Here is a 26,651-nt window from a genome sequence, read left to right as displayed (position 1 = left end):
GCATCTACTAAATTCTAGGAATAGTACTTTACATATGTTATAGTACCCTTTTCCAGCCTCAACATGACCCTGCACAATTGTTATAATTATATTTGATGTAAGATGAGTTAATAAAAGCTCAAAAATGTTCTGTGATTTCCTAAGGTCAAATAGGTCCAAGGAGCAGAATCAAGACTCATCTCAATATTACTTCTAAATGGAGGCTTTACTTTTCTTTCCACTCAGAGCTTAGACTTATTATCCTAAAGAATGGCAGGTGGCATCAAAAAAGGTGGGGGAATCGCAGAATAATCTGCCCCTTCAGCAAAGCTGATGAAAATATCCTGATAAAAATTAATGCTTAGAAGAGATCACCTGAAAACCCAAGGGCTTCATACATTTTTAAAATAGCTTCTATGTATTGAGTATAAAATAAAAAGAGAAAAAAATAGATCATTTAGATGAAAGAACAATATGGTATGCCATCCCAGCCAAGTCCAAGCTTAGGGTTTTCATAAGTTTCTTTGCAGACATATTACAAACATTTACACACAGAGCAAATAACACAAAACAGGGAAATATAAGGACTTCCTCTGTCTTTTGAAAATAGATGGAAACAACAGAAAGTTCTCAGAAATGCAGAGAGAATTTATTTTCATAATTGCTAATATATTTCATATTAGAATGTGTCCATGATTCCAACCTGAGACTTAGAAATCAGGTCTTGGAGTAACTAGCAGATCTTACATATGTAATAACATATATAAGGTATCCATGGCTCTAGAACTTCAGTCCTTACCTTCTCTGCCTCCCACACTTTTGACAGATGTCAAGGCAGGATCTTTCCTATCACAATTCTCTACTATCTCCACTGACTCTTTCAAGACCTCTCAATGGCCCGAGTACTTTTCTTCAGTAACATTCCTTCAGATCTTGAGCTACAATTATTCTAGATATGCCTACATCTAGACTTTTTGATTACTGATATGGAATTTATATGAGGGCTGCATGAACTACAAAAACCACAGCAACAATGGAATAAACAAATCTTTCAAAAAATCCTTCGAAGCTGCCCTACTGTTCTCACTTTAACATTCAAAATAGTACTTACTAGGGCCCTCAAGGCTCACTGTACAGTCTGGTCCTTGCCACCCTCACAGCCTCACCCCCATTTCTTTCCCCACTCCCCTTCTGATTCAGCCACACTGAACTTTCTGAGACAGTCTGCTCAGACCTTCCCACCTGCTGTGAGCTCTCTCTAGTCCACCACACCACCACCCTGCCCACACTATTTCTTACTAAATTTTGTTCAATCTCAGCTTAAGCCTCATTTTCTTAGTTTTCCCTGAGCACATACACTCAAGGCTTCTCAGCAGCCTAGACTTCTTTATAGCATATTTCACAAATGTATTTATATAATTAAGTAATTGGCTGTTTAGTATTTCTCTCCTGCATTTAAAGAAAGTCCCCAGGACCATGTCTATCTTATTCAATGTTACACTTAGCATGGTGTCTTGCTAAGTGTAGTATTGAATTAACTTTTTAACTCACTTTAAAAAATAACTCATTAACTTTTTATTCAGTTAAGCATTGTGCATAATAATACCTTCATGACTAGGCTTTCAATGGATCATTTTTTTGTGTGTGTGTGTTGCCATACATATAGAACAAAACATACTATAACCTGGGTTCCCCTGAAAACATAGCCTGATGTAGAGGCCCGGAGAGAGAGAGAGAGGCAGGGCCTGATCCTCAGCTGCCGCGGAGGCTGCGGATCAGGCCCAGAAATAGGCCCGGAGATGCTGACTGACATAGAAACCAACCAATCAGAACCAAATCTGGGTGAACTGCGAGGAGCCAATGCCTGCCTAGGATGCAGAGCTTTTGACGCTGACTGGCATAGAAACCAACCAATCATAACCTAATCTGGGTGAACTGTGAAGGCAGAATCTAAGGTGGGGGCTGAGGAGGGGTTTTAAGGGCAACAACTGTTTGGTGTAAGGTGTAAGAAAGCAGTTCAAGTTTTTAATGACCAGTTTGTCAGTATAGTGCATATGGCTGGCTATCAGTCCAGATATAGGGATTATATATTTTTGTCTGCCAAGAGCATCTCCTCCTGCTAAAAAGTCTCCCCCTCCCCATTTAAGCAATCCTATCCTATATAATCTATCTATACTAATAAAAGGGTAATATGCTAATTAGACCAGGTCAACCGGCCATCTTCTGGATGTCTGACTTCCTTCTGGACAAAGCCATGGTGGTGGGGGCTGAGGCAGAGGCAGTTAGGGGCAATCAGGCTGGCAGGGGAGCAGTTGGGGGTGAGATCAGGCCAGCAGAGGGTTAGGGGCAATCAGGCCTGCAGGGGAGGGCAGTTGGGGGCGAGATCAGGTCGGCAGGGGAGGGCTGTTGGGGGCAACCAGGCAGGCAGGCAGAGGTGATTAGGAGCAATCAGGCAGGCAGGCAGAGGCAGTTAGGGGCAATCAGGCAGGCGGGCAGAGTGGTTAGGGTCGATCAGGCAGGCAGGCAGGTGAGCAATTAGGAGCCAGTGGTCCCAGATTGCGAGAGGGGGATGTTTGATTGGAGAGGGTGCAGGCTGGGCTGTGAGACACCCCCCCCCCGTGCATGAATTTCATGCACCAGGTTTCTAGTATATATATAAAAGCCTAAGTGACCATAACAACCGGTCAACCGGTTGCTATGATGATGCAGTGACCACCAGGGGGCAGATGCTCAATGCAGAAGCTGCACCCTGGTGGTCAGTGCACTCCCATAGCCAACCTCCTATGGTTGGCTAACCTCCTGCAGTCCCTCACCCCAGCTGGCCGGCCCCAATTGGCCTGATCGACTTAGGGGAGTGGGCCTAAGTTGACAGTCAGACCTCCTTAGCACTGCTGTGGAGGTGGGAGAGGCTCCCGCCACCACCTCTGTGCTCACCAGCCGTGAGCCCAGCTTCTGGCTGAGTGGCGCTCCGCCATGGAAGTGCACTGACCACCAGGGGACAGCTCCTGCGTTGAGCATCTGCCCCCTGATGGTCAGTGTGTGTTATAGGATGTAAGTAGATTATAATAATAGATTTGGGTGTTTAGCATTTTTCCACTTGACTTATAGTTTAGAGGCAAATAGTCCTTTTAAAATCTAGAAGGCATCCTGGCTTAAAAGGCCCCCAAAGCCCTGGTTCTAAAATACAATTTATAAAACATTCTCTGGCTGGGACAGAAAGGGAATGACCTATTTCTAGGAAACACTGTAGAGTGGTCTAGTGCCCTGGCTATATATCTATCCAACTTTCTGGACATGGTCTGCCCTAGAATAATTTAGGATAAACTAACCCCTTATCTCTTAGTTGGAGGAAAGCCATGACTTAGGGAAGAAGGACCCATTGCACATTTGTTTTTAGTCTGGTGACAAAAATATACTTTTCACATACTGCACCATTTTACCTTTTCAGGTGTAACTGTGTGGAGCCCCATAATCCCAGCAACGACACACTAAAGGAATGGAGCGAGTCCAATATTTCTGTCTCTGACATAATTTGGGAGAACCTAACTGTGTCAGTAAGTGATACATTGAAAAATGAGTCATATATTGAATTGTATTATTGTTTGGTGGCTTTTGTTGACATTGTGAATGAATTATCACCACTAAGGTAACTTTTTTTGAGTGCATACTGCTATAAAAGTGATAGTTGTTTTTTTTTTCTGGGGTTTTCTTTCATTATGAAGTATTTCTAATACCTAGTAGGCCTGCATTGCTCTAAAAGCACACATATACAGCATAATGTGACTAGACTAACTGAAAGCATATTAAATAACAATGGTGTTGACCTAAATGAAGCCATATGGCAGCACTAAGTGGTCCTTCTGTGTAAAAAAACCAGATGCTTTTACTTTACTCTATAGTACTGTTCCAGCTATTCAGAATATGCTGAGGGTAAGGAACTGCTTGTTATTATTTTAGTGTAAATATTGAAATCTTTGGGGGAACAAAAGTCAGTTTATTAACAAAATTCTGGCACCTCCCTCAGGAAGGGATTTGTTGTTTCCATTTTCTTCTGATCTCCCACTCAGGAAAGAGGATTGCAACACATTTTTATTTTAAATCCCATACCTTTTTTTTTCTTTTTTTTTATTGTTTAAAGTATTACAAATAGTAGCAAATATCAAAAAACAAGAATAACTGATAATAAAACATCTAACTCTGCAACTTGAAGAATTAGAAAGAGAGCAACAAGAAAAGCCCAGAGTGAGCAGAAGGAAGGAAATATTAAATCCCATACCTTTTAAAAACTTTTTCTTATCTCTGCTTTGTGATTTCTCTCTCGCATAGCTGTTTCTCCATTCTGCTTAATCTATCATTATGTTTGTGCACTTCTTTTTTCATCTGTATTTGCATCCTTCACTTCTGTTTTGTCAAATCTCATAATTGGAAAAATTGAAAATGTTCTGCTTTAAATAAATATTAAAAAAAATCCGAGTCTTCCTAGTTTCTTTTTTATTTCCCTCAGTTGTAAACATGATGATCCAAAGCTCAAACCCATTATAGCCATCAGCATAAAACTAAATGAATTCAGTTCATTTTATGAAACACATATCATTTTAGTAAGCAAGCTAGTTAGTGGAACAAATAAATCTTTTTTGTTGTACAAATATTATAAAAATCTAAATGTGTTTTTTTAATTGAGGTATAATTGACATGCAACATTATATTAGTTTCAGGTGTACAATATAATGATTCAATATTTGTATATATTGTGAAGTGACATCCACAATAAGTTTTTGTAACATTCGTCACCACACATAGTTATAGAATTTTTTTCTTATGATGAGTACTTTTAAGGTCTACTCTCTTAATAACTTTTAAATATAAACATGAATTTTGTAAGAGCACTTGACCTATTGCCTATTTTGTCAATTTTCCCATTAAATGTTTTCTTTAGAATAAAAATCAAATTGCCCTCTGTATAAAATTCAATCTTGGCCTATATTTTACTACCTTTATTCTTACCTTCATCATTTTCTCTAGAATAAACCTTTACTTACTCTTGTTTTCTTCTTTTATAGTTAACATTTATTATGCCCTACTTTTTTTCCTAGAAAAATAATATTGCATGGTTATCCATTTATTGGATAACCATTATTACCTATATCATGGTTGATACATCCAACAGTGTATCTTCCAACTACATTTTTTTGGGGTAAACTATAAGGATGTTATGTCTAAAGAATCTTTTGCTTGTGTTCCTCACCATGGTGTTCTCTTCAATGCAGAAACCCCAATAATCCCATCTCTAGATTATTTAACCTGATCATTTACTCTATGTATTTTATATTGTCTGAATAATTTAATGCTAAATAACAATATTCTGTATAGCTGCAAATCCTGAATAATAACCTTCTAAAAGATCACAGAACAATTGATCTGGCTTGCCATCAGTTAATTTTAGATATTAGAAGTTTTAGAGTCAAGCAGAGTATAGTGAACAGTATTTTGCAATCAAAGCATATCCAGAATTTTGTTGTTTTCAAAGTCCTGAATTAGGTGTTAACATTCTGGCATAAATTTTCATATTATTTGTCATTAGTTAAAAGCTGCTTTTGAAATGGAATAATTGTTAATCTTGACCAGAAATAACCTTTATCACCAAAGGGAATGCTACATAATGAAAAAAAATTGTAATTTTTAAGTCAATGAAAACCATTGAAATTTTTTTGTCTTAATTGTTATACCAGGGTTGTTTTTTTAAAGCATAATCACAAATTAGTAAAAGCATTTTACTAATAAAGCTTTAAGCTAATGGCTTTTATAACTACTTTGTAAAAATAATAATATAACATTTCCTTTATATATTGTTCATTTGACAGATTTTTTTAATTACATTTTTACATGCCTCATAAATTATAGTTTTACATTGTGAATTCACAAAGGGCAAAGAACTTTAGCTTTCTGTGATTTTCCCAAACTGCTATATGCATAGTGAATGTTCCATAAATATTCAATGATTATTTTGAAAGATAGTCCCATATCACTGATTTACTATTTAACATGTCTTGTTTTTGTTTATGTTCCACCTTTATTGAGGTATAAATGACAAAAATTATACATATTTAAGGTATACAACATAATGTTTTGATTACATGTATGCATCATGAGATGATTATCACAATCAAGCTAATTAATATACCAATCCATCACATAGTTGCCTTTTTTGGTGAGAACAATTAAAATCTACTCTTAGCAAATTTCAACTATATAATACACTATTATTAAATATAGTCACTATGCTGTGGGTTAGCTCTTCAGAATTTACTCATTTCACATAACTGAAACTTTGGACCCTTTGATGCAATATTTCTCCATTTCCTCTTCCTCCCCCCAGCCTTTGGTAACTACCATTGTACTCTGCTTCTATGAGTTTGACTTTTTTTTTTATTCCATATTTAAGTGAGATCATGCAGTGCTTGTTTTTCTGGCTTATTTTATTTAGCATAATGTCTACCAGGTTCATTTATGTTGCTGCAAATGACAGGATTTCCTTCTTATTTTAGGGGTGAATAACATTCAATTGCATATTTATACCACATTTTCTTCATCCATTAATTCTTTGGCAGACACAGGTTATTTCTGTATCTTGGCTGTTGTGAATGCTTAATACAAGTCTTTTAGGCAAGTTGGAATACTTAGGTTTCTTTTGTTATAGTATTTTTAACAGTATCTCAAAATCAGCCATTATGAGGAGTTCTTAGGCAAGGTTTGAAATATTCACAAGCATTTAACTTGCAATTGGTTAATAGTCTCGGTGCCAGAATAACATATTTAGCTAGCATATTTAAGGGGCAAGACACTAATGCCAACTTCAACTTCTTATTTTATCAAACTTGATTTTTACTAACTTTTAAAATTATTAATACTTAGGATGTATTTGAAGGATAATTAGTGGAAATGAGTTTGGCAACAGGCATTTTTTTTCCATTTTATTTTCTAAGTGAAAGCATGTGTTAGACTCAAACTAAAAGAACAAGATTTAGATTTGGTTTCCACCTCTATTTCTCAGGATATAGATGTAGAAGTGTGTGTGTGTGTGTGTGTGTGTGTGTGTGTATGTGTGTGTGTGTGTTGGGGGTGGGGAATAGTTAGTATAAACCAGAAAATAAATGTAGAATTTAGTAGATTATACTTTTTAAAATATTAACATTCTGTACCCCCCCAAATAAATATCCTTTTCAAATTTTTTTTTTGTGTGTTTTTTCAATTCTTTTTTTTTTTTTTTTATTGAGGTATTATATGTGTACATATCTTACCATTACTCCTTTTCAAATTTACTTTGAATTAAAGTACCTAAGCAAGCTATTGGAAATTTATTATCTACACTAATAAAAGAGTAAGATGCAAATTGACCGTACCTTCGTGATGCCCACCAGCCAATCAGGAGTGGGTATGCAAATTAACTCAACAAAGATGGTGGGTTAATTTGCATATGCAGGCACTGGGCCTCTGGGCAGCGTGGGAAGGCGGAAAGACAACTCTGACCGGAGTAAAGGTGGTGCTGGCAGCCAGGGGAAGGAAGGCCCATTCTTGCACGAATCTTCATGCATCGGGCCTCTAGTAGATTATAAAACAGTTAAACAATCCTTTGAAATGGCAAATGGCAGCTCTGTTCTTAAGAATTGAGAGCAAGACTCAGCCAAGTCGAAGGAACATTTTATAACTGCACGAAAGACTGCAGAAATCACAACTCTATGGATAATGAGTTTACAGTAGAGCTTGTAGCTCCTCTTTGCATTTAGTTGCTCAGCTTGCCCATTACTTTGCTTACTAATTGCTCTACTAGTATCTATGAACAGGGACAAGAGAAGGAACTAAAAAAAATGCAAGGATTTATTTTTGGTACTTTATTTTTACAGAGTTTTGATAAAAGGAAAATTAAAGCTATAATTAAGGCCTGGAGGATTTTTCTTTGGTTTTTCAATTAGCCAAGTTATTGTGCTCTGTATTAACTTAACATGGATAATTGGAATTCAGCCTTAGCTAGCAAGGAAGGTATTTGCAGTTAGATTAGAAGAGGGGACAGAATTGTTTCAGATAATTATAAGGTATACTAACAATATTTCTTAATAATCCTAGCCTTAGAAGTAGCTGCTCCAACTAGATTTACTGGTTGGTTGTTTATTTTTGAATAACAGTGTAGTTGTCTGTGGTTTATTCTACAATCTTTTGAAGGTATTTATTTTTTGCTATATAAGGGCTCCAGGGCCCAAGGCATTGCTCAGTGGGAGGACTCTGTGTTATTGACCAATCCATCAGTGCATTTGTTTCTTTAAAATCTCTGTACCATGGCACAATTCCATTTCTGCTCAGGTCCAGAATATCTCAGGGATTGATCAAGTCACTGGTTCATTTAAGCAATTATTTTCTCTGTTTTAAAATAAAAACAAATGTGTTAGTAATCTAATCTTTAAAATAAAATAAGAGAAACCAAAATGATTTTAAAAGGAAATTTTCAATTTCAAAATATTAATATTTAAAATGCTCAGTTTTTCTTGGAGAAAGGAATTTTTTTTGACTTTGCTGCCACCTCATGGCTAAGGCAGTAATTAGCCATGATCCTTCAGGGGCTTATAAAAATATATGCCAGGGGGAAAAAAGACCACGGAGAAGTCATAGAAAATATGAGCTCTGTCTTGCTCATGAAGTAACATTTTGTTGTTGTTGTTGTTCTGTGATCTCAGTTCGGGCCCAATCTTTGACTCACAATTTCATTTCAGTAATAACATAACATAGTTTTCTTGTTGCCTTTCTTATCTTTTTCTTTAGATTTTGGATTAGATAATTTTACAAAATCATTGTTCTTCTTTGATAAGTAATAATATCCCCACCAAGGACACTGTATTTGTATCACAGCTCTACTGCCACCAGCAGCACTGAGATCTGAGAAAATTACTTAAACTCTGTCCCAGTTTCCTCAGACGTGAAATCAAAGTAATAACATCTACCTAGTTTATAAGCTTGATGTGCAAATTAAATAAGATGATGTATTTAAATGGTTTGGCATAGTGTCTGACCTAGTAATCACTCACTATGAAGTATGTCAAATTTTCAGTAAATATGCTGTTAGGAACTTAGTTGTATAAGCTTAAATACATATTATTGGTAAACCAATTTTATAGATTTAAATTTAATTTGAAAAAGGCCAAAATTTTAAAAGTGGTTCATGCTCAAATTTCACATAAGACTGATATTTCTCACTACTGAACCTGTCCAGATAGAAGCTGTGGAGCATAGTGTGCTGTTAAATCACGGTGAGGGCCATAGATGCAAAGCTGCAGCATCTCCAGGCAGCTGGCCTCAGATGTTGGACGTCTGAAGGAACTGTGTCCATTTTTTCTTAAGAGCTCCGTTTGTTTTACTTCCTCTGGCAGGAATGCAAGTCATTGCACGGAGAGTATGTGGGACGAGCCTGCGGCCACGAGCACCCATACGTTCCAGATGTTCTGTTTTGGTCCGTGATCCTGTTCTTTTCCACAGTTACTCTGTCAGCCACCCTGAAGCAGTTCAAGACTAGCCGCTATTTTCCAACCAAGGTACTTAGACTACAATTTTCTGGATTGAAACATAAACCTACATAAAGCAGGTTATGAAGGCATACATGTTTTGAGAAAAAAGAAAGAGCAGTTGCTGTGATGAACGGAGCCACTAAAAAGCTTTTGTGTGAGCAGGCTGCCAGGTTAGGAGTGGAGGTAGCAGAGGAGGGAGGTGAAGGAAAAGCATTTTGAGACAGGTGCTGGAAGTGCACATGAACTCCAGGCTCCTCTCCTTCAAATCCCAACGATTAGCTCCCACTTTCCCACTTCCGTTTTTGGAAATTGAAAGTACACACTGATTGTCACTCCCTTCAGTGAACAGTGGGAGCTATTCCAGCCTGACAGATACCTCCTTGGAGCCACTGCCACACTCTAACTGGGAGAGCCCCTGCAAAGCCCATTGGAATACTATTCTCTTACATTTCAAAGTGTCAGTCCCTCCCCTAATCCACCACATTTGCATCTGCATATTTGGAAAGGAAAGTAAACAGAGACACAGCTTAGTTCAATATTTAACACTGCAAAGTAACACCTATAATGTCTGACTCAGCCAATAGCAAACAAGAAAACAAGCTTTTTAAGGATGAGCTGATGATTATAACAAAAATTCCACCCTGGGAAAATGTTTCAAGAACTGTTTCTTCTGCAGAAAATTTCAGTTTTCGTCACCTCCTTCCGTAAGATGAAAGGTTTATTTCTTTTCCTTGAAAGTTTAATTTGATTAAATTATTTTTGTAACTTGAAACAATAATCTCCTATATTTTTGTGTGTGTCATTAAGTCATCCTAATAAAGAAGCCAGATCTTGTTGATCATTGTATTAGGATTTTTGTTGAAAGATGGCTTTATATATGAGATGGCTTTAAAACTGGCTTACACAGAAGAACTTTTAATTTTTTCTACTCTGTTGTGCACATTCCTTGCTGCCATTCTGTTTTCCCAGATATACTAACTAAAATATTATGCTTCTTCAATAAAAACGATGATTTTATTTTATGGTGCTTCAGGTTTATCATATTAAAATGTTGCCTGTGTGAGAAAGAGTCCTAAAATGTAGCCAAATTCTGGCCTTGCAACCTTATTCTATGTTCTAAATAGTCACGCATTTAGCTTTATAATAATCTTAGATTTTAAATAAAAATTAAAATAGCACAATAACCATTACAGCGATTTCACAGTGCCTCTTTCTGGAAAGGTTGAGTGTCTATCCATCTTAATGACAGTTACATAAATGTACATTCAGGTTCTGACAGAGCTAATGATGATATTCTAGTATGCATAGCATATAATATTGTGATGTTATGTCATAAAGTTTTTGCAAAGAAAGATTATGTTCCTGAGTATTCCTGTCTATTTATAGTTTCTACAGGTGACGAATGTTTTCATTATTTTTAGGTTCGATCCATAGTGAGTGACTTTGCTGTCTTTCTTACGATTCTGTGTATGGTTTTAATTGACTATGCCACTGGGATCCCATCTCCAAAACTACAAGTACCAAGTGTTTTCAAGGTGAACTTACAGCATTTTCTATTTACCTCTTCGTCTCTGTAGGCCAAACTTTCACTTAGATAATGGCTAGAAACATAGAACTTGGGGTTTTGATGAAAATATAAAGCTGTAGATTAGTAAAATGTCCATAAGTATGACTAAAACTTTGGTCTACTATTTTAAAAAATTAGGAACCACAGAAATAGAATCCTGGAGGCCACTTGAAAATATTTCCTGTCAATTTTGCCAGTTGAAATATCTATATATAAGACTCCTAAGAGTTAAGGAAGCATTTTGAAACTAAGGGAAATGCATTATCTTGATGGAGAATTGCCCAGTGAATAGTACTTAAAAATAGGTCTGAAACAGAATTCTGACCATGTTACTAAGAGTGTGACCCTTGTTGAGTTCCTTAAACTTGATTTTTCTCATCTATCAAACAGAGCTATGGACTTCCTCATAGAATTATTGTCAAAAAGATTTCCTCTGGGATTCATCTCAGGCACCAGCCATGTTTAGAACCCTCCCCTGAGCCCCTTATGTCACCAATTGTCTTTTTGCTGTTTTCAGATAATGGCCTGTGCATACATCTGAAATAAGGTTACACACAGTTGTCAAATGTAAAGATAAATATTTTTGTAAATATGAATATATATATCCAATTTGCCAACTGGAAAATATTATTTTATCTAATATAGGTATTGATTAAGAACACAGATTTTTGAGCCAGTTAGAGTTCAAATCCTGTCTCTAGCACTTACTAGCTTTGGGATTTTGAGCAGTTTATTGGATCTCTCTTTGTCTCAGTTTTTTAATCTGTACCTCCTTATCTGTTGCCAAGGAAAGAATGAGTTAAAATACTTAAAGCACTTAGAATGGTGCTGGTACCTTATAAAAGCTTTGTAAACATTAGTGTTATTCATTATTATTATTAATGTAAACATTAGTATTATTCACTCAGCATATCAGTTTATAATTAGGGTTTTCCTGGTAGCATCTGTAAAATTTAATTTGATTAGGTATTCATTAATCTAGTTCATAACTATGTACATTCTTTTATTTTTCACAGCCCACCAGAGATGATCGTGGCTGGTTTGTTACACCTGTAGGTCCAAATCCATGGTGGACAGTAATAGCTGCTATTATTCCAGCTTTGCTGTGTACTATTCTAATTTTTATGGACCAACAGATTACAGCTGTCATAATCAACAGAAAAGAACATAAGCTAAAGGTATATTTTAACATTAATTTAATGTAAATTATTATGACTTGACTGACATCAATTGATGTTCATTATACATTATATTCTGTAGTCATTTGTATAATGAAATATTAAAGTAATGCTTTCAAGTTCATACTTTTTATTGTTTATATTCAGGATATTCTGTATTGCAATAAACTTAAAGTTAATTATTTTTAGTTAGTTAATTAATTAATCAATAACACTTGGCTGAGCTCTAAACTCTGAAACCTTACCTTCAGGGTTTAAAATAAAAACAGTGCCTAAATTCTAACTTTCTTTACCATGTTTAACATATTTTAATGAAATAATCTATTCTGGTGAAGTGCATCTTTACCAATTTATCTTACAGTGGGGATTTCTTTATTTTTTGATTTGACCCTAAATATGTCTATTAGATTACATTCATTATTGGAACAAATTACATCTTCAGATATTTCTTGTTTTTTTTAGTTATTACTCTGTCTATAATGCCCATGACAAAAAAACCTCAGTTATAAATGTTATAGACTGTAAGTGACACCTCTATTGAGTTCTATTGCAGATTTTAATGCCTTCCTTTTTTTACAAAGAGAATGAATATGGCTATGTTTTATATTCTGACCCTGCCATTTTGCAACTGAGAATAATCAAAGTTGTTTATTGGTATACAATTTGTCTGAGATATGTAATCTGAGTGCTATCACTTATAAGAACATGTTAAATAAAATCAAAATCATTGAATGGTTACAAATTATCTAAATCAATTCTTGTAAAAACAGAACATGCACAATCTTGTTTTGTTTTAGAATCATGTACATACTCTAAACTCTAGGAAAAGGTTCATTGTCAGAGCAACAGAAATCATGCTCCAAAGGATTTATAAGTATGTTTGTTAGAAAGATGAAAATCTCTGATTGAACTATTAGATGGTAAATAGTAAAAACGTAAATGTAAGAAAGCACAATGATTTGTAATAAATCTTACTAAAAATGAATTTTCTATATAATGGAGAGTGTGTCTATCTTAAAACATAGAGCATTCTTCATTCTCTTTGTAAAAAGTAACTTAAGAGTGCTCACAACCTTTTTTGAAAGTTCATTCAATTCACTTGTTTTTTGTCAAATAAAATCTTAATTATTAAGGATATATTTTACAAAAACATTTCATAAAGTCGTGGGAACTAGACCAGCGGTGTGCTGGTACATGTTTAACAACCAGTTCTCTGCATTTAAAAAAGAGAGAGATCTTGATGATTTACTATTTTAATGGTATGAACGCCCCATCACCGCATGGCTCATTTTATGCTACCAGTGTGACATCAATTGGCAGGAAAATTATTTGAAAATTAAACAGTTGGCTCTGATGGCCTATATGAGCTGGCTCCCAAAACATCGCTGAACTACGCAATTGAGTATTAGAAACGGAAACATTTATAGTCCTCAAAACAAGGAATTCAGACTCCCAAGTTTAATAGCCTACTTACTTAATATCAATCATTTAAAAGTATTTGCTTTTAAAATATTAACCTTCTGCAAAAGCAAATGTCACCACTACTTAATTATTAAAGTTATATAGTTGCTTAAATAGATCTGTAAAACAAGTGTAACTACTTTATATTGAATATTTTTAACCTTCTACTCTCTAAGAAGTAGGAAAACATTTTCCCTAGACACCAGTTTATTTTTTAAAGCTGAAAATGCCTATATTTTTTCATTATCAAGTAACATATGATTTTAGTTTTTTTAGATAATATGCAAAGTTAAAAGAAAAAAGTGGAAAACACTATCATTTCATTACCTAGAGATAACTTCATTAACATTTTTATAGATACCCAAACATATATTTTTATACTACATATGTCATTTGCATTTTTTCACATAAGAGCATTATCATGGAAATCATCCAATGTCAACAATGGAAATCTGCATTATCATTTTATTTTTAATATTTATTGTTGAAATATGTTCCCTTTTCCCCCTATTGACCCCTTCTAGCCTGCCCCCACCATTCTCCCTCCCCGACAGGCATTCACCACCCTATTGTCTTTGTCCATGGGTTATGAATATATTCACACAAGTTCTTTGGTTGATCTCTTCACACCCACCCACCCCTGCCTTCCCTCTGAGATTCCACAGTCTGTTCCATGTTTCTGTGTCTCTGGATCTATTTTGTTCATCAGTTTATTTTGTTCATTAGATTCCACATATGAATGCAATCATATGATACTTGTCTTTCTCTGACCAGCTTATTTCGCTTAGCATAATTCTCTCCAGGTCCTTCCATGCTGTTTCAAAGGGTAAGAGATCCTTTTTTTTTTTTTTTTTACTGCTGCATAGTATTCCATGGTGTAAATGTACCACAGCTTTTTTATCCACTCATCTAGTGATGGGTACTTGGTCTGTTCCCAGATCTTAGCATGTAATCTTAGTAAATTGTGCTGCTATGAGCATAGGGGTGCATACATTCTTTCTGATTGGTGTTTTGGGTTTTTTTTAGGATATATTCCTAGAAGTGGGATCACTGGGTCAAATGATAGTTCCATATTTAATTTTTTGAGGAAACTCCATACTGTTTTTCCATACCAATCTGTATTCCTACCAGCAGTGTACTAGAATTCCCTTTTCTCCACATCCTCACCAGCACTTGTCATTTGTTGATTTGTTGTTGGTAACCATTCTGACAGATGTGAGGTGATACCTCATTGTCATTTTAATTTGCATCTCTCTGATTATCAGTGACTTTGAACATTTTTTCATATATCTCTTGACCATCTTTATTTCCACTTTGGAGAAATGTCTATTTAGGTCCTTTGCGCATTTTTTTAAATTGGATTGTTTGTCTTTCTTTTGTTAAGTTGTATGAGTCCCTTATATATTTTGGATGTTATCAGAGGTATCATCGCCAAATATGTTCTCCCATAGAGTGAGCTTCCTTTTCATTTTGTTGATGGTTTCTTTTGCTGTACAGAGCTTTTAATTTTAATGTAGCAGGATACAAAATTAACAGAAATCTATGGCATTGTTATACACCAACAATGAATTCTCAGAAAAAGAAACTAAAAAAAAACAAAAACAAAAAACCTATTTACCATTGCAACAAAAAATTAAGATACTTAGGAATAAACTTAACCAAGAAGGTAAAAGACTTGTACTCAGAAAGCTACAGAACATAAAAAAAGAGATAGAGGAAGAGATAAACAAGTGGGAGAATATACTGTGTTCATGGATTGGTAGAATTAACATAATTAAAATGTCCATTCTACCCAAAGCAATCTATAGATTCAATGCAATCCCTATTAAAACACCAGTGGCATATTTCACAGCTCTAGAACAAATACTCCAAAAATTTATATGGAACCAAAGAAGACCCTGAATAGCTGCAGCAATCTTGAGAAAGAAGAACAAAATTGGAGGTATCACAATACCAGATATCAAGTTATACTACAAAGCCACTATAATCAAAACAGCCTGATACTGGCACAAGAATAAGCATATAGATATAAAGGAACAGAACAGAGACCCCAGAAATGGACCCAAGCCATTATGCTCAATTAATATTTGACAAAAGAGGCAAGAGCATACAATGGAGTCAAAACAGTCTCTTCAATAAATGGTGTTGGGAAAATTGGACAGATACATGCAAAAAAATGAAACTAGACCACCAATTTACACCATACATAAGAATAAACTCAAAATGGATAAAAGACTTAAATGTAAGTCATGAAACCATAAAAATCCTAGAAGAAAACATAGGCAGCAAAATCTCAGACATCTCTTGTAGCAATATGTTAGTAGCTACATTTCCTAGGGCAGAGGAAACTAGGGAGAAAATAAAAAAGTGGGACTGCATTATCATTTTAAATGGCTGTATATTTATATTTCATTATATGATACAGTAGAGGCCAGGTGCACGAATTCGTGCACCAGTGGGTTCCCTTGGCCTGGCCCGCGGGGGGATTGGGCTGGAACTGGCTCTCTGACATCCCCCAAGGGGTCCCAGATTACAATAGGGCACAGGCCAGGCCAAGGGACCCCACTGGTGCATGATCAGGGCTGGGAAGAGATGCGGGAGGTTGGCCAGCTAGGGAGGGACTGCGGGAAGGCTCCAGGGCATGTCCAGCCCATCTCGCTCAGTCCAGGATTGGCCAGACCCCAGCAGCAAGCTAACCTACCTGTTGGAGCATCTGCCCCGTTGTGGTCAGTGCACATCATAGTGACTGGTCGACCAGTTGACTGCCCCCTGGTGGTCAGTGCACATCATAGTGAGTGGTTGAGCGGTGTTAGCATATCATTAGCATATTATGCTTTGATTGGTTGGTTGAATGGCCAACTGGTCGACCGGACACAGCATATTAGGCTTTTATTATATAGGATGTTATAAATTAAACAAAATTGATCATGTTTTAAGAATAAAATAAGCTGTGTAATCATTGCTTCCTTTCAAAGGAAAACATTTTTTAAGCCTTTATATTTAGGCAGGAATTCCACAGATTTCACTGAAAATTTATTCTTTTAAAGATTATCAGCTAAACTGATGGAGGCAGTATTTTTTTCTAAGTATTAGTAGACTCACATTAAAACAAAATGTGGAAGTAAGTGAAGATTTCTGAGGGTGGTACTTTTTTTTTTTTGGCCATTCTCTATCGTTACTCTTTCCCAGTCTCTCAGAATTATAAATGACACAGCACTTCTTTCTGTTCTTCATAAGCCTGTGGTTGGCCCTTGACATTCACCATCTTTGATAATCTCCAATATGATGTATTTCCTTCTTTGCCTATCATGTAGAATAGCTAACATATAATAAAGCATTCTTTATGTGGACTTTCAAGTACTTGCATTTATAGAATTAAATGTAGAACAAAAACATTTAATATTTTGCTCACTAAAATAAATTTGAGGCTATATTAGTAAACTATATTACATTATTTGTATATTACTTTTTTATTATACAAATAAATTACCATATATTCAAAAGATTCATAATTTTTCCCTTTAATAGTTATCAATAGAGCAAATCTCACTTAAACTCTGGTATATTTCCCCAAGTAGAAGAGCCAGTCTATTCTTGGTCGCTGTGAATCTGCACATCCCATCTTCCCCCTCGGATATGAATATTTTCAAAGCAAGTTCCTTGCAGTGAAGATATATTTTATCTACATTGAACACTTTTTTTTCTCTTTGGCCTCTAACCTTTGTCTTCTGTAAGCGTTGGTATATTGTGGTCTATTGCTACTGATTATCTTGTTAACAATAACAGTCTTTACTCAGAATAACGGTTTGTTCTAAAGCCGTTCTCTCCGCCTGCTGCTTCCCTGAAATGTTTGCACTATCTCCTGGCTTTGACTTGAGCCACATTGTCACAGAAAGACATGTTTCTTAGGTATATCCCCAGACCACAAGTTAGCCACATTTTCAGCTTTTACTTATTTTTTTCCTCACTTGAAAGCCTATTTTTGCCTTGAGTGGAGCATTCCCAGAAATAGTTCAATGAAGTATGTTTTGTGGTTTCTGTATCAAGCACCTGATGGATTCCACAACACGTGTCTAAAGGTATCTAAGTCAACACCATATATCCAAGTCACCTTGGAATTCAGTTTTTCATTCCTTATCTCTCCCAGACGTATAGTGGAGGTCTTTTCACCTTTTCCTTATTTCTATTACCAAAACTAGTAGTTGGTTTTCTTTTAGAAGAACTTTTCATGCCACTAAAAATGGTTTACTGTGCCTCATGACCTTTGGGTTGATCCTGGTGATCACATTGTAAGATAGATAAATGTCAAATCACTATGTTGTGCACCTGAAAATAATATAATATTGTATGTCAATTATACTTTAATTAAAAGATTTAAAAGCTGTATATATAAACATTTGAGAATGCAAATTATCATCTATATTATACATAGATGTAAATCCATACTCTATCTAGCATTTTTTGCTTGTTCATCTCTTTCCAAGAGAAGTGGGATAGGCATAGGTTAAATGAATCTCTTTAAAAAGCATTACACATGCTCAATTAAAAAAAGTATTTTCTAAAAGTGGAAAGAGATATTATTTTACAGAAAAGAAAGTTTCTGTTCAGGTACAACTGTGGGCTTTTCTACATGTTTCTGTAGACAGTTCAGGCTTCTTTTGACATCATTTTTAATAAACAGCAATACAATCCCAGATCACTTGAGTAAATGAATGCATTTGCAGCATTCATTTGGCACCACATTCTCTTGATGATTATGGCATTTGATATGTTCTTTTTTGCCCTCTTTGTCAGCCTGGTTCTTCATGTCAATCTATAGTCTTTTATGTGGTTAACTTGACAGATGCAGGAAATTGCTGCCAAGCTTTGAAATGAATTTTTTCAGCAGTGGCATCTGGGTATCAGATGGTCCTCTTGGCTGGCCTCTTGTCTTGCTGCATGTTGGTTTTAGTGGGGTCTGCTGTAGCATCACCTGTTGCTATGCTCCCTTTTCCTTCCATATGTCCATTTCCCATGATTCATGGATGAATGTGAGAATAAAAGCTCTGGTTCTGTCTTTATTTCAGAAAAAAATTCTACAGAAATATATTCGAAGGTGCAGAGTTTCCTCTCTGACAGAGGGATACTTCCCTTTGGCTGGCATGCCTATCAGCTAATAATTTGGTTACAAACACCAAGTTTTTAAAGACATGTTAAATGAAAGAGAAGGAGAAGAATGACGATTAGTGAGTGAAAGTGCCAGAACTGCTTTATTTTTTCCATTCACATTAAGATGCTGCCATTGTTGTACAGCATGACCAGGGGGAGCTGTATTTTTGTTTTTATTATATACTTGTACTTTACAAAGCTAGCTTTTTAAATTTAAAAAGAAATTATTTCCTCTGAGAGCATTATTTTTTTTTTCTGCTTCCTGCAAGCGAGAATCTGTTTACATTATTCTAAAAACACTTTATAAGAGGTATAGGAAATCACTATCATGAAGAGGTCCTTCCTCATATTATTAAGCCATAGTCAGCATGGGTCCTGGGAAAATCCAGGGTGCAAGGGCTCAAGGCCTCATGTCCTCTGCCCTCTGAAGTTTATCCCCGCTACTAGCGTGCTTCCATTCTCTCTCAGCAGTACTGCAGCTCCGCACAGCCCCAGGGGCCGTCACTCACACTGTACTCCCCCGGAGGCTGGGGCTTGAGCAAGTCCTTCACTATTCTTGCTCCTTCTCACTCCTGAGTCCCTAGGACAAAGCTGTTCTCTAACTGGCTAAAATATTGTCCTTTCAAGGGACCCAAATTTGAGTTTTAGTCCATCCATCGACATCTTCCAAAATGTTCTGCAAGAGGACCTAAGGAACAAACTATGGCCCTGGTGAAGCTTATTCCTTCCTATGCCTTTTTGTTTAAGCGGAGATCAGGGTGTTTCTCTGCCCACTCTTGAGATCCTAGTAATGAAGATCTCTCCTGCATTACTTGCCAAGAAAAGTTTCTAGAAACTTCTTCACAGGGAAACCGGGTTTAGGCAGTGTGGTGAACTGGAGCATTGCCCCGCTCAGCTGACCCAAGGAAGAGTACCACTGACAGAGGACAAGGAGGAGGTCATTGTGTGGATGTCTCCCATTGCCTCCTTGTCTCCTGCACTTCTATAATTTGGCAGGGATAGGCAGAAAGGAAGTACAATGGACTTAAAAGGTGTTTTTCTTAATAAAGCAATTAACAAAGCAAAATAGCCGAAAGGAAATACTACCAGGACAAACATGCAACAAATAATCCATATGTTTCACTCCAGGCTGTATGAACTTTCATACTAACTGTAAACTGCTTACATTTTGGTAAAACTGCCTGTAAAAAAAAAAAAAAAAGCCAAAATTATTCTTCTAGAAGAATTGGTAATGTCTTCTCATGCTCATGACAACAAATTTAACAGTTATATTTAAAATTATACATATTAATCTGGATTCCAAAAGATGTTTCAATGATGCATATTTACTTTTTAAAAAGTCAACTTAACCCTTTGCACTCACTTGCTTTTTTCTCGATTCCTTTATTCTACTCGGGATTTAATGCTAACCGTGTCGAGTCACACTCGACATCCGAGTGCAAAAGGTTAATGATTGCTTATTGTATGCCAATGAATGTGCTGAAAGCCATAGGAAACACTGAGAAATTATATGTTACCTGCCCTTAAGAAACATACTTTTATTGAGGAGCCTTAAAACAAATGAGTTCAAAAGAGAAATTTATTGTTCAACTAGAACGTAGTAGTCTCTAATGTTTGATGGGTGTGTACTATATACTCATTATGGCTCTAAATGATTTGCAAAATTAAATGATATATTTCTCACAACAACCCAATTTGGTGGCTCCTGTATCATCATCACCATTTTTCAGATAGAGAAATAGCGGCTCAAGGTCATTGGCTGGGCCAGCATTTGATTCCAGGCCACTTGTCTCCAGAAACTAAACTCTTAACCACTTTATTACACTACCCCTCATTAAGAGCTGGAATGTGAACTAGGCCAAGTCCTTTGCTACTTCTGAGACTTTGCCCTGTCACCTTCCCAAGGGAGAGGGAGAGGTTAACACAGCTCTTCCCCATTTTCAATTTCCATGCCCCTTGCATTCTCTTTTCCTTTTTCACATTTCCTGATTGGTCCAAAAAAGCACTTAAGTTTGCAATACCTGGAGATCAGTGATAGTGGAATAGGATCACAGAAGAGATAGAAAACACAAAAACTATTATTTTAAGTTGCTGAAACTAAAACAAATGGAACTGATAGTGATTTTCCTACTGAAAAAGTAGGAAAATAAATTGTATCTATACACACACACACACACATATGTATATGTACATATATATGTATAAGGAATCTTAGGTTACATGATATTATTTTTCCTAGGGAAAGTCACCCATTGAAATAAAAGAAGGCAATTGGAAACTGAGTATTTTAGAATAATTTATCTTTTAAAAAATAACTTTATTGTTGAAAATATTACATATGCCCACCTTTTCCCCCCATTGACCCCTTCTAGCCTGCTCCCATCCCCTGCTCCAGGCCCCCACCACCCTATTCTGTGTCCATGGGTTATGCATATGGTTAATCTCTTCCCACCCAACCACCCACCCACAGACTGAGCAGATTTGTCAGTCTGTTCCATGCTTCTATGTCTCTGGATCTATTTTTTTCACCAGTTTATTTTGTTCATTAGATTCCACATATCAGTGAGATCATGTGATAATTTATCTTTAGGAGATCTCATATGAGAGGATACTTGGATATTGTCAGGAAGTGCCTTCTAGTCACAATTAGGTCATTCTTCGTTCTGCTGTTGTCACGGTCCCTACTTTGTTTTCTCAGCCTAATATCCGATAGAAAGTTGGTACTTAATATTTTTATGTGTGATTAAATAATAATGAATTGTGAATAATACTAATTGCAAATTAACTTGCCCATTTAGGGGAAACTATGGAAGTGACTGTATTTGATAATGACTTTACTTACCCAATAGAAATAGAATAGAAACTAATGTAATGTTAACCTAGAAATACACTGAACCTATCAAAGTATGTAGAAGACACTATAATCATAATTGCAATAGGAGTACCTGCAACATTTCTTTAAGTGAATTACATATCTTGACACTGTTACCTTCTTATCTTTATTTTGCATTTTAGAATCAGTTGTATAAGACTCAAGACAGCATCTTCTTTCTATTCTTACTGTTCCAGGGTGGTTGTGTTATTTGTCTCTATACTAAGTTCAGGTCCTATGAGTATCCTCTCTCTCTTTCTCTCTCTCTTTTTTTAAACAGAAAGGCTGTGGATACCATCTGGACCTATTAATGGTGGCTGTCATGCTTGGTGTGTGCTCCATCATGGGCCTGCCATGGTTTGTGGCTGCCACTGTCCTCTCCATCACTCATGTCAACAGCCTAAAACTGGAATCAGAATGTTCAGCTCCAGGAGAACAACCCAAATTTCTTGGCATTCGGGAGCAGAGAGTTACTGGGCTTATGATTTTTGTTCTTATGGGTTCATCAGTCTTTATGACCAGTATTCTGAAGGTAATAAAATCTGCCCTTATGAATTTAAGAGAAGGCAGAACATATTTATTATTGTTTAAGGGATTTCATTTGAATCTAAACCATCAATTTGCAAATATTTTATGGTAAATGATGAAAGTGATTAATTTCTTTACCATGTTTATATAACTTTTTAACTTAATGAGGGAAATTGTGTGCTGTATTTTAAAATCCTTAAATAAAAATTTAGACTGGCAAAGTAAAATTTGATGTGTAAATTATTACCATAATTTTGAAATGGTGACAAAGTTGTGGGAAAGAGTACCTCATTATTTCTGATTGACTTGTGATCTGAATTCACTACAGGCCTAGACAAAATAAGGCTTTTTTGTTTTGTCAATGGAAAGCTATATTTGCAATTAACATTACCTAGTATAAGATAAAGGTACAGAAGTAAGCAATGTTATGGTCATGGCTACAGTGCAGATGTATATGTTCCATAAAACTAATAATGAGAACATTAAAGAGTAATTATTATGTCATAATTCTAGTAGATATCTCTAAGCTGTGTTATTTGTATTTTATTGTAACTCATCTAAGTTGTCTATAATTTATAAATTCTAGTTGAAATATTTAATTATTTACATAAATTTATGTGTATTTAATAATTTTATAAGTATATTTGAAAGAATTGATGTGTATGTCATATAAATAACTATAGAGATAGAATGATGCTGAGTATTTAAAGAAAGAGAAAAATTGAACAATCCACAATTTTACAAACATCTGGTATAATGTAGGAACAACATCTAAGTATTAGCTCCATTCTTCACCTTTAATCTAAATGCGTTGTTGAAAATAAAATGTGCCTTTTCTCCAATTATTCTTTCACAGTTTATCCCCATGCCAGTGCTGTACGGAGTGTTTCTTTATATGGGTGCTTCATCTCTAAAGGGAATTCAGGTAAATTATTTACAGTAATAATGGCACATCTATGATGAGTTACCATAAGGTCTATTGATGCTAAGTCATGTGATAGTTAAGAAAATGACATCATCTTAGGAACAGGTTTTAGACTACAATTAATTTTTAAAAAATTAGTCATATTTCCAAAAGTTAAAGAAGATCCTCATCCGCATCTTAGGTTCATAATCATAGGGTACTTTTGTTTACCATAAGTATATTAAAATTGAAATGTTTAGATTTCACAGCCCTTTTAGATAACTAATCATAGTACATTTCAAAATATATACAAATACTTTTAATCTTTGATACTGTCTTCATGATTATGGATATATACACATGAGGCTAGAAAAAAACTCTATGCACAAAAATATTAATTGTTACACACACTTTCAAGATATTAGAAACAATCCCATTATCCAACATTAGTAAATAATTATATAATCTATGGTATATTCATTGAAAGGTGGTAATTATGATGATAATAAAAGTAACATGGTAGAAATGCTTATGGCACAATGCAAAGTGAAAAAGTAGGAAAATAAATTGTATCTACCAATGGTTTATAAAGCTATGATGTTGGTCAGATTAAAAAGAAAGACATAGAAATAAAAACAATTTATTGTCCAGCCAGCTTGGCTTAGTGAATAGAGCATCTGCCCACAGACTGAAGGGTCCCAGGTTTGATTCCAGTCAAGAGCATGTACCTTGATTATAAGATAGATCCCCGGGCCTGGTTGAGATGTGTACAGGAGGCAACCAATCAATATGTCTGTCTCACACTGATGTTTCTCTCTCTCTCTCTGTCTCTCCATCTCTCCCCCTTCCTTCCATTCTCTCTCTCTAAAAATAAATAAATAAATAAATAAATAAATAAATAAATATCCTCGGGTGAGGATTAACAAAAAACAAATTTGTTAAAATAGTAAGGTCCTGCTTGATTTTTTCCTTTTATGTTTGTTTTTCTATTATTATTATATTTATAGAAATATTAAAATTAAAATTAAGTTATAAGGTAAGGCAGTTTCAAAGTATAAGGAAAGGCTTATTAATTGTTTAAAGAAGTGTTAGATAAATAAATATAGTTGGGTTAGTTTTCTATTGCTGCATAACAATAGAATACATAACAATAACAAACATTTATTAGCTCACTGTGAATCATGAATTTAGGAACAGATTAGCCAAGTGGTTCTGGCTCAAGATGTCACAGGTGGCTGCTGTGGGGATACGGACAAAGGCTGCAACCATCTGAAGGTTGAATAGGGCTTGAGGATCTTGTCTAAGATGGCTTTTCACACAGCTGTGGGCGAGAGGCATCAGTTCCTGCCTGGCTATTGAGAGGAAGCCTCTGTTTTGCCACATGGGCCTTTCCATAGGTCACTCAAGTGTCCTCATGACATGGAAGTTAACTTCCATTGGAGTGAGCTATGAAAGAATGAGAAAAAGTCACTGTGCCTATTGACTTAGTCTCCAAAGTTGCCCTTGGTCACTTCTACTTTTCACTATTTGTTAAAAGCAAATCACTATGGCCAGTTTGTACATAAGGGAAAGGAAATTAGACTTCATCTCTTTATTTTGGTTTGTTTGTTTTTGTTTATTTTTTAATCTTCACCAAGGATATTATTCCATTGATTTTTAGAAAGAGTGGAAGAGAGAGGGAAAGACAGAGAGAAACATCGATGTGAGAGAAACACATTGATTGGTTGCCTCCTGCATGAGCCTCCATCAGGGCCCAGGCCAGGGAGGAGCCTGCAACTGAGGTGCTCGCCTTTGACTGGAATCGAACCCAGGACCCTTTGGTCTGAAAGCCGACACTCTATCCATTGAGCCAAACTGGCTAGGGCTAGACTTTATCTCTTAAAGAGAAAACAGTACTAAAGAATTTGTGGATTCATGTTAAAAGCACACAATTGTTTTCTAAATATTTATAGAGGCCATTGGCAAATTGTTCCTGCTTATGTTATTGTAGTGGGTTGAATAGTGTTCCTCAGAATTTTTTTCCACCTGGAATCTCAGAATGTGACCTTATTTGGAAATAGAGTCTTTGCAGATATAATTAGTTATAGATCTCAAGATGAGTTCATCCTGAATTTAGGGTGAACTCTAAATCCAATCACTGGGTTCTTTATAACAAGAAGAGAGACACAGAGAGACACAAGGAATAAGGCCACATGAAGATAGAGGCAGAGATTAGAGTTTTGCTGCCATAACCAAGGAACATCAGGAATCACCAGAAGCTGGAAGAGCAAGGAGGGTTTCTTCCTCATGGCCTTCATAGGGAGCTTGTGTAGCCAGCAGTTTGATATTGGCCTCCACAACAATTTATCTATATATATAAAAAGGCAGTGGCTGTAACAACCGAAGGCTCGACCAAACACCAGAATTCAGTCTTGCAGTCAGTGCTGGGTTGCTGTGGTGACCCGGCACTGTCTGCTGAGGGGGATGTGGATCAGGCCTGAAGAGAAGCCTGGAGAGAGAAGCAGGGTCTGATCTGTAGCCTCCGTGGCAGCTGTTGATCAGCCCTTGCCTCTCTCTTTCTCTCTGGGCCTCCGAGGGGGCTGCTGATCAGCCTTGCCTCTCTGATCAGGCCTGGAGATAGGCCCAGAGATGCTGACTGGTATAGAAACTGACCAATCAGAACCAAATCTGGGTGAACTGTGAGGATCCAATGGCTGCCTAGGAGGCGGAGCTTTTGACATAGAAACTGACCAATCAGAACCCCCCCTAAGGTGGGGGCTGACGAGGGGTTTTAAGGCAGTTGCGGGGGGAGATCAGGCTGGCAGGGGAGGGCAGTTGGAGTCGAGATCAGGTCAGCAGGAGAGGGAAGTTAGGGGCAATCAGGCAGGCAGAGGCAGTTAGGGGCGATCAGGCCAGCAGGGAAGAGCAGTTGGGGGCGAGATCAGGCCAGCAGGGGAGGGCCATTGGGGGCGATTAGGCAGTCAGGCAGAGGCAGTTAGGGGTAATCAGGCAGGCAGGCAGAGGTGTTAGGGGCAATCAGGCAGGCAGGCAGAGGCAGTTAGAGGCAATAAGGCAGGCAGGCAGGTGAGCGGTTAGGAGCCAGCGGTCCCAGATTGCTGGCAGTTAGACATCCCCCAAGGGGTCCCCGATTGGAGAGGGTGCAGGCTGGGCTGAGGGACTCCCCCATCCCCCATGCACGAATTTCATGCACTGGGCCACTAGTATATACAGTATATAAAAAAGGCTAATATGCAAAGTGTCCCCTTGGGAGTTCGACCGGGAGACTGGGATTTCGATCACTCGCTATGATGTGTGCTGACCACCAGGGGGTGGCACAGAACGAAGGAAGGCCCCAGTCGGCAGCCAGAAGGCCCCAATCGGCCCTGATCACCAGCCAGGCCTAGGGACCCTACCCATGCACGGATTTCATGCACTGGGCCTCCAGTGGGATAATAAATTTGTATTGCTTTAAATCACTGAGTTG

At 36.6% G+C, this 26,651-nt stretch overlaps 1 protein-coding gene across 7 annotated transcripts in view; it reads left to right on the top strand.

Annotated features, from left to right (window-relative positions):
• Positions 1-26,651, top strand: part of SLC4A10 (solute carrier family 4 member 10) — a gene marked incomplete at both ends in the record, with an annotated part of 246,251 nt that overhangs the window by 192,960 nt on the left and 26,640 nt on the right. For all 7 annotated transcript variants that reach the window (XM_079782957.1, XM_079782954.1, XM_079782956.1 and 4 more), the window contains 6 exons: positions 3,428-3,533; positions 9,396-9,557; positions 10,952-11,065; positions 12,114-12,275; positions 22,037-22,288; positions 23,141-23,209. In XM_079782957.1, the coding sequence (XP_079639083.1) occupies positions 3,428-3,533; positions 9,396-9,557; positions 10,952-11,065; positions 12,114-12,275; positions 22,037-22,288; positions 23,141-23,209 (865 nt within the window). The remainder of the gene's footprint in view (positions 1-3,427; positions 3,534-9,395; positions 9,558-10,951; positions 11,066-12,113; positions 12,276-22,036; positions 22,289-23,140; positions 23,210-26,651) is intronic.

This window comes from Cnephaeus nilssonii (assembly GCF_951640355.1).
Source record: "Cnephaeus nilssonii genome assembly, chromosome: 10".
In the NCBI taxonomy this organism is placed as follows: Eukaryota; Metazoa; Chordata; class Mammalia; order Chiroptera; family Vespertilionidae; genus Cnephaeus; species Cnephaeus nilssonii.
Note: the sequence above shows the minus strand (reverse complement) of the source record. Positions and strands in the feature narration are given on the sequence as shown.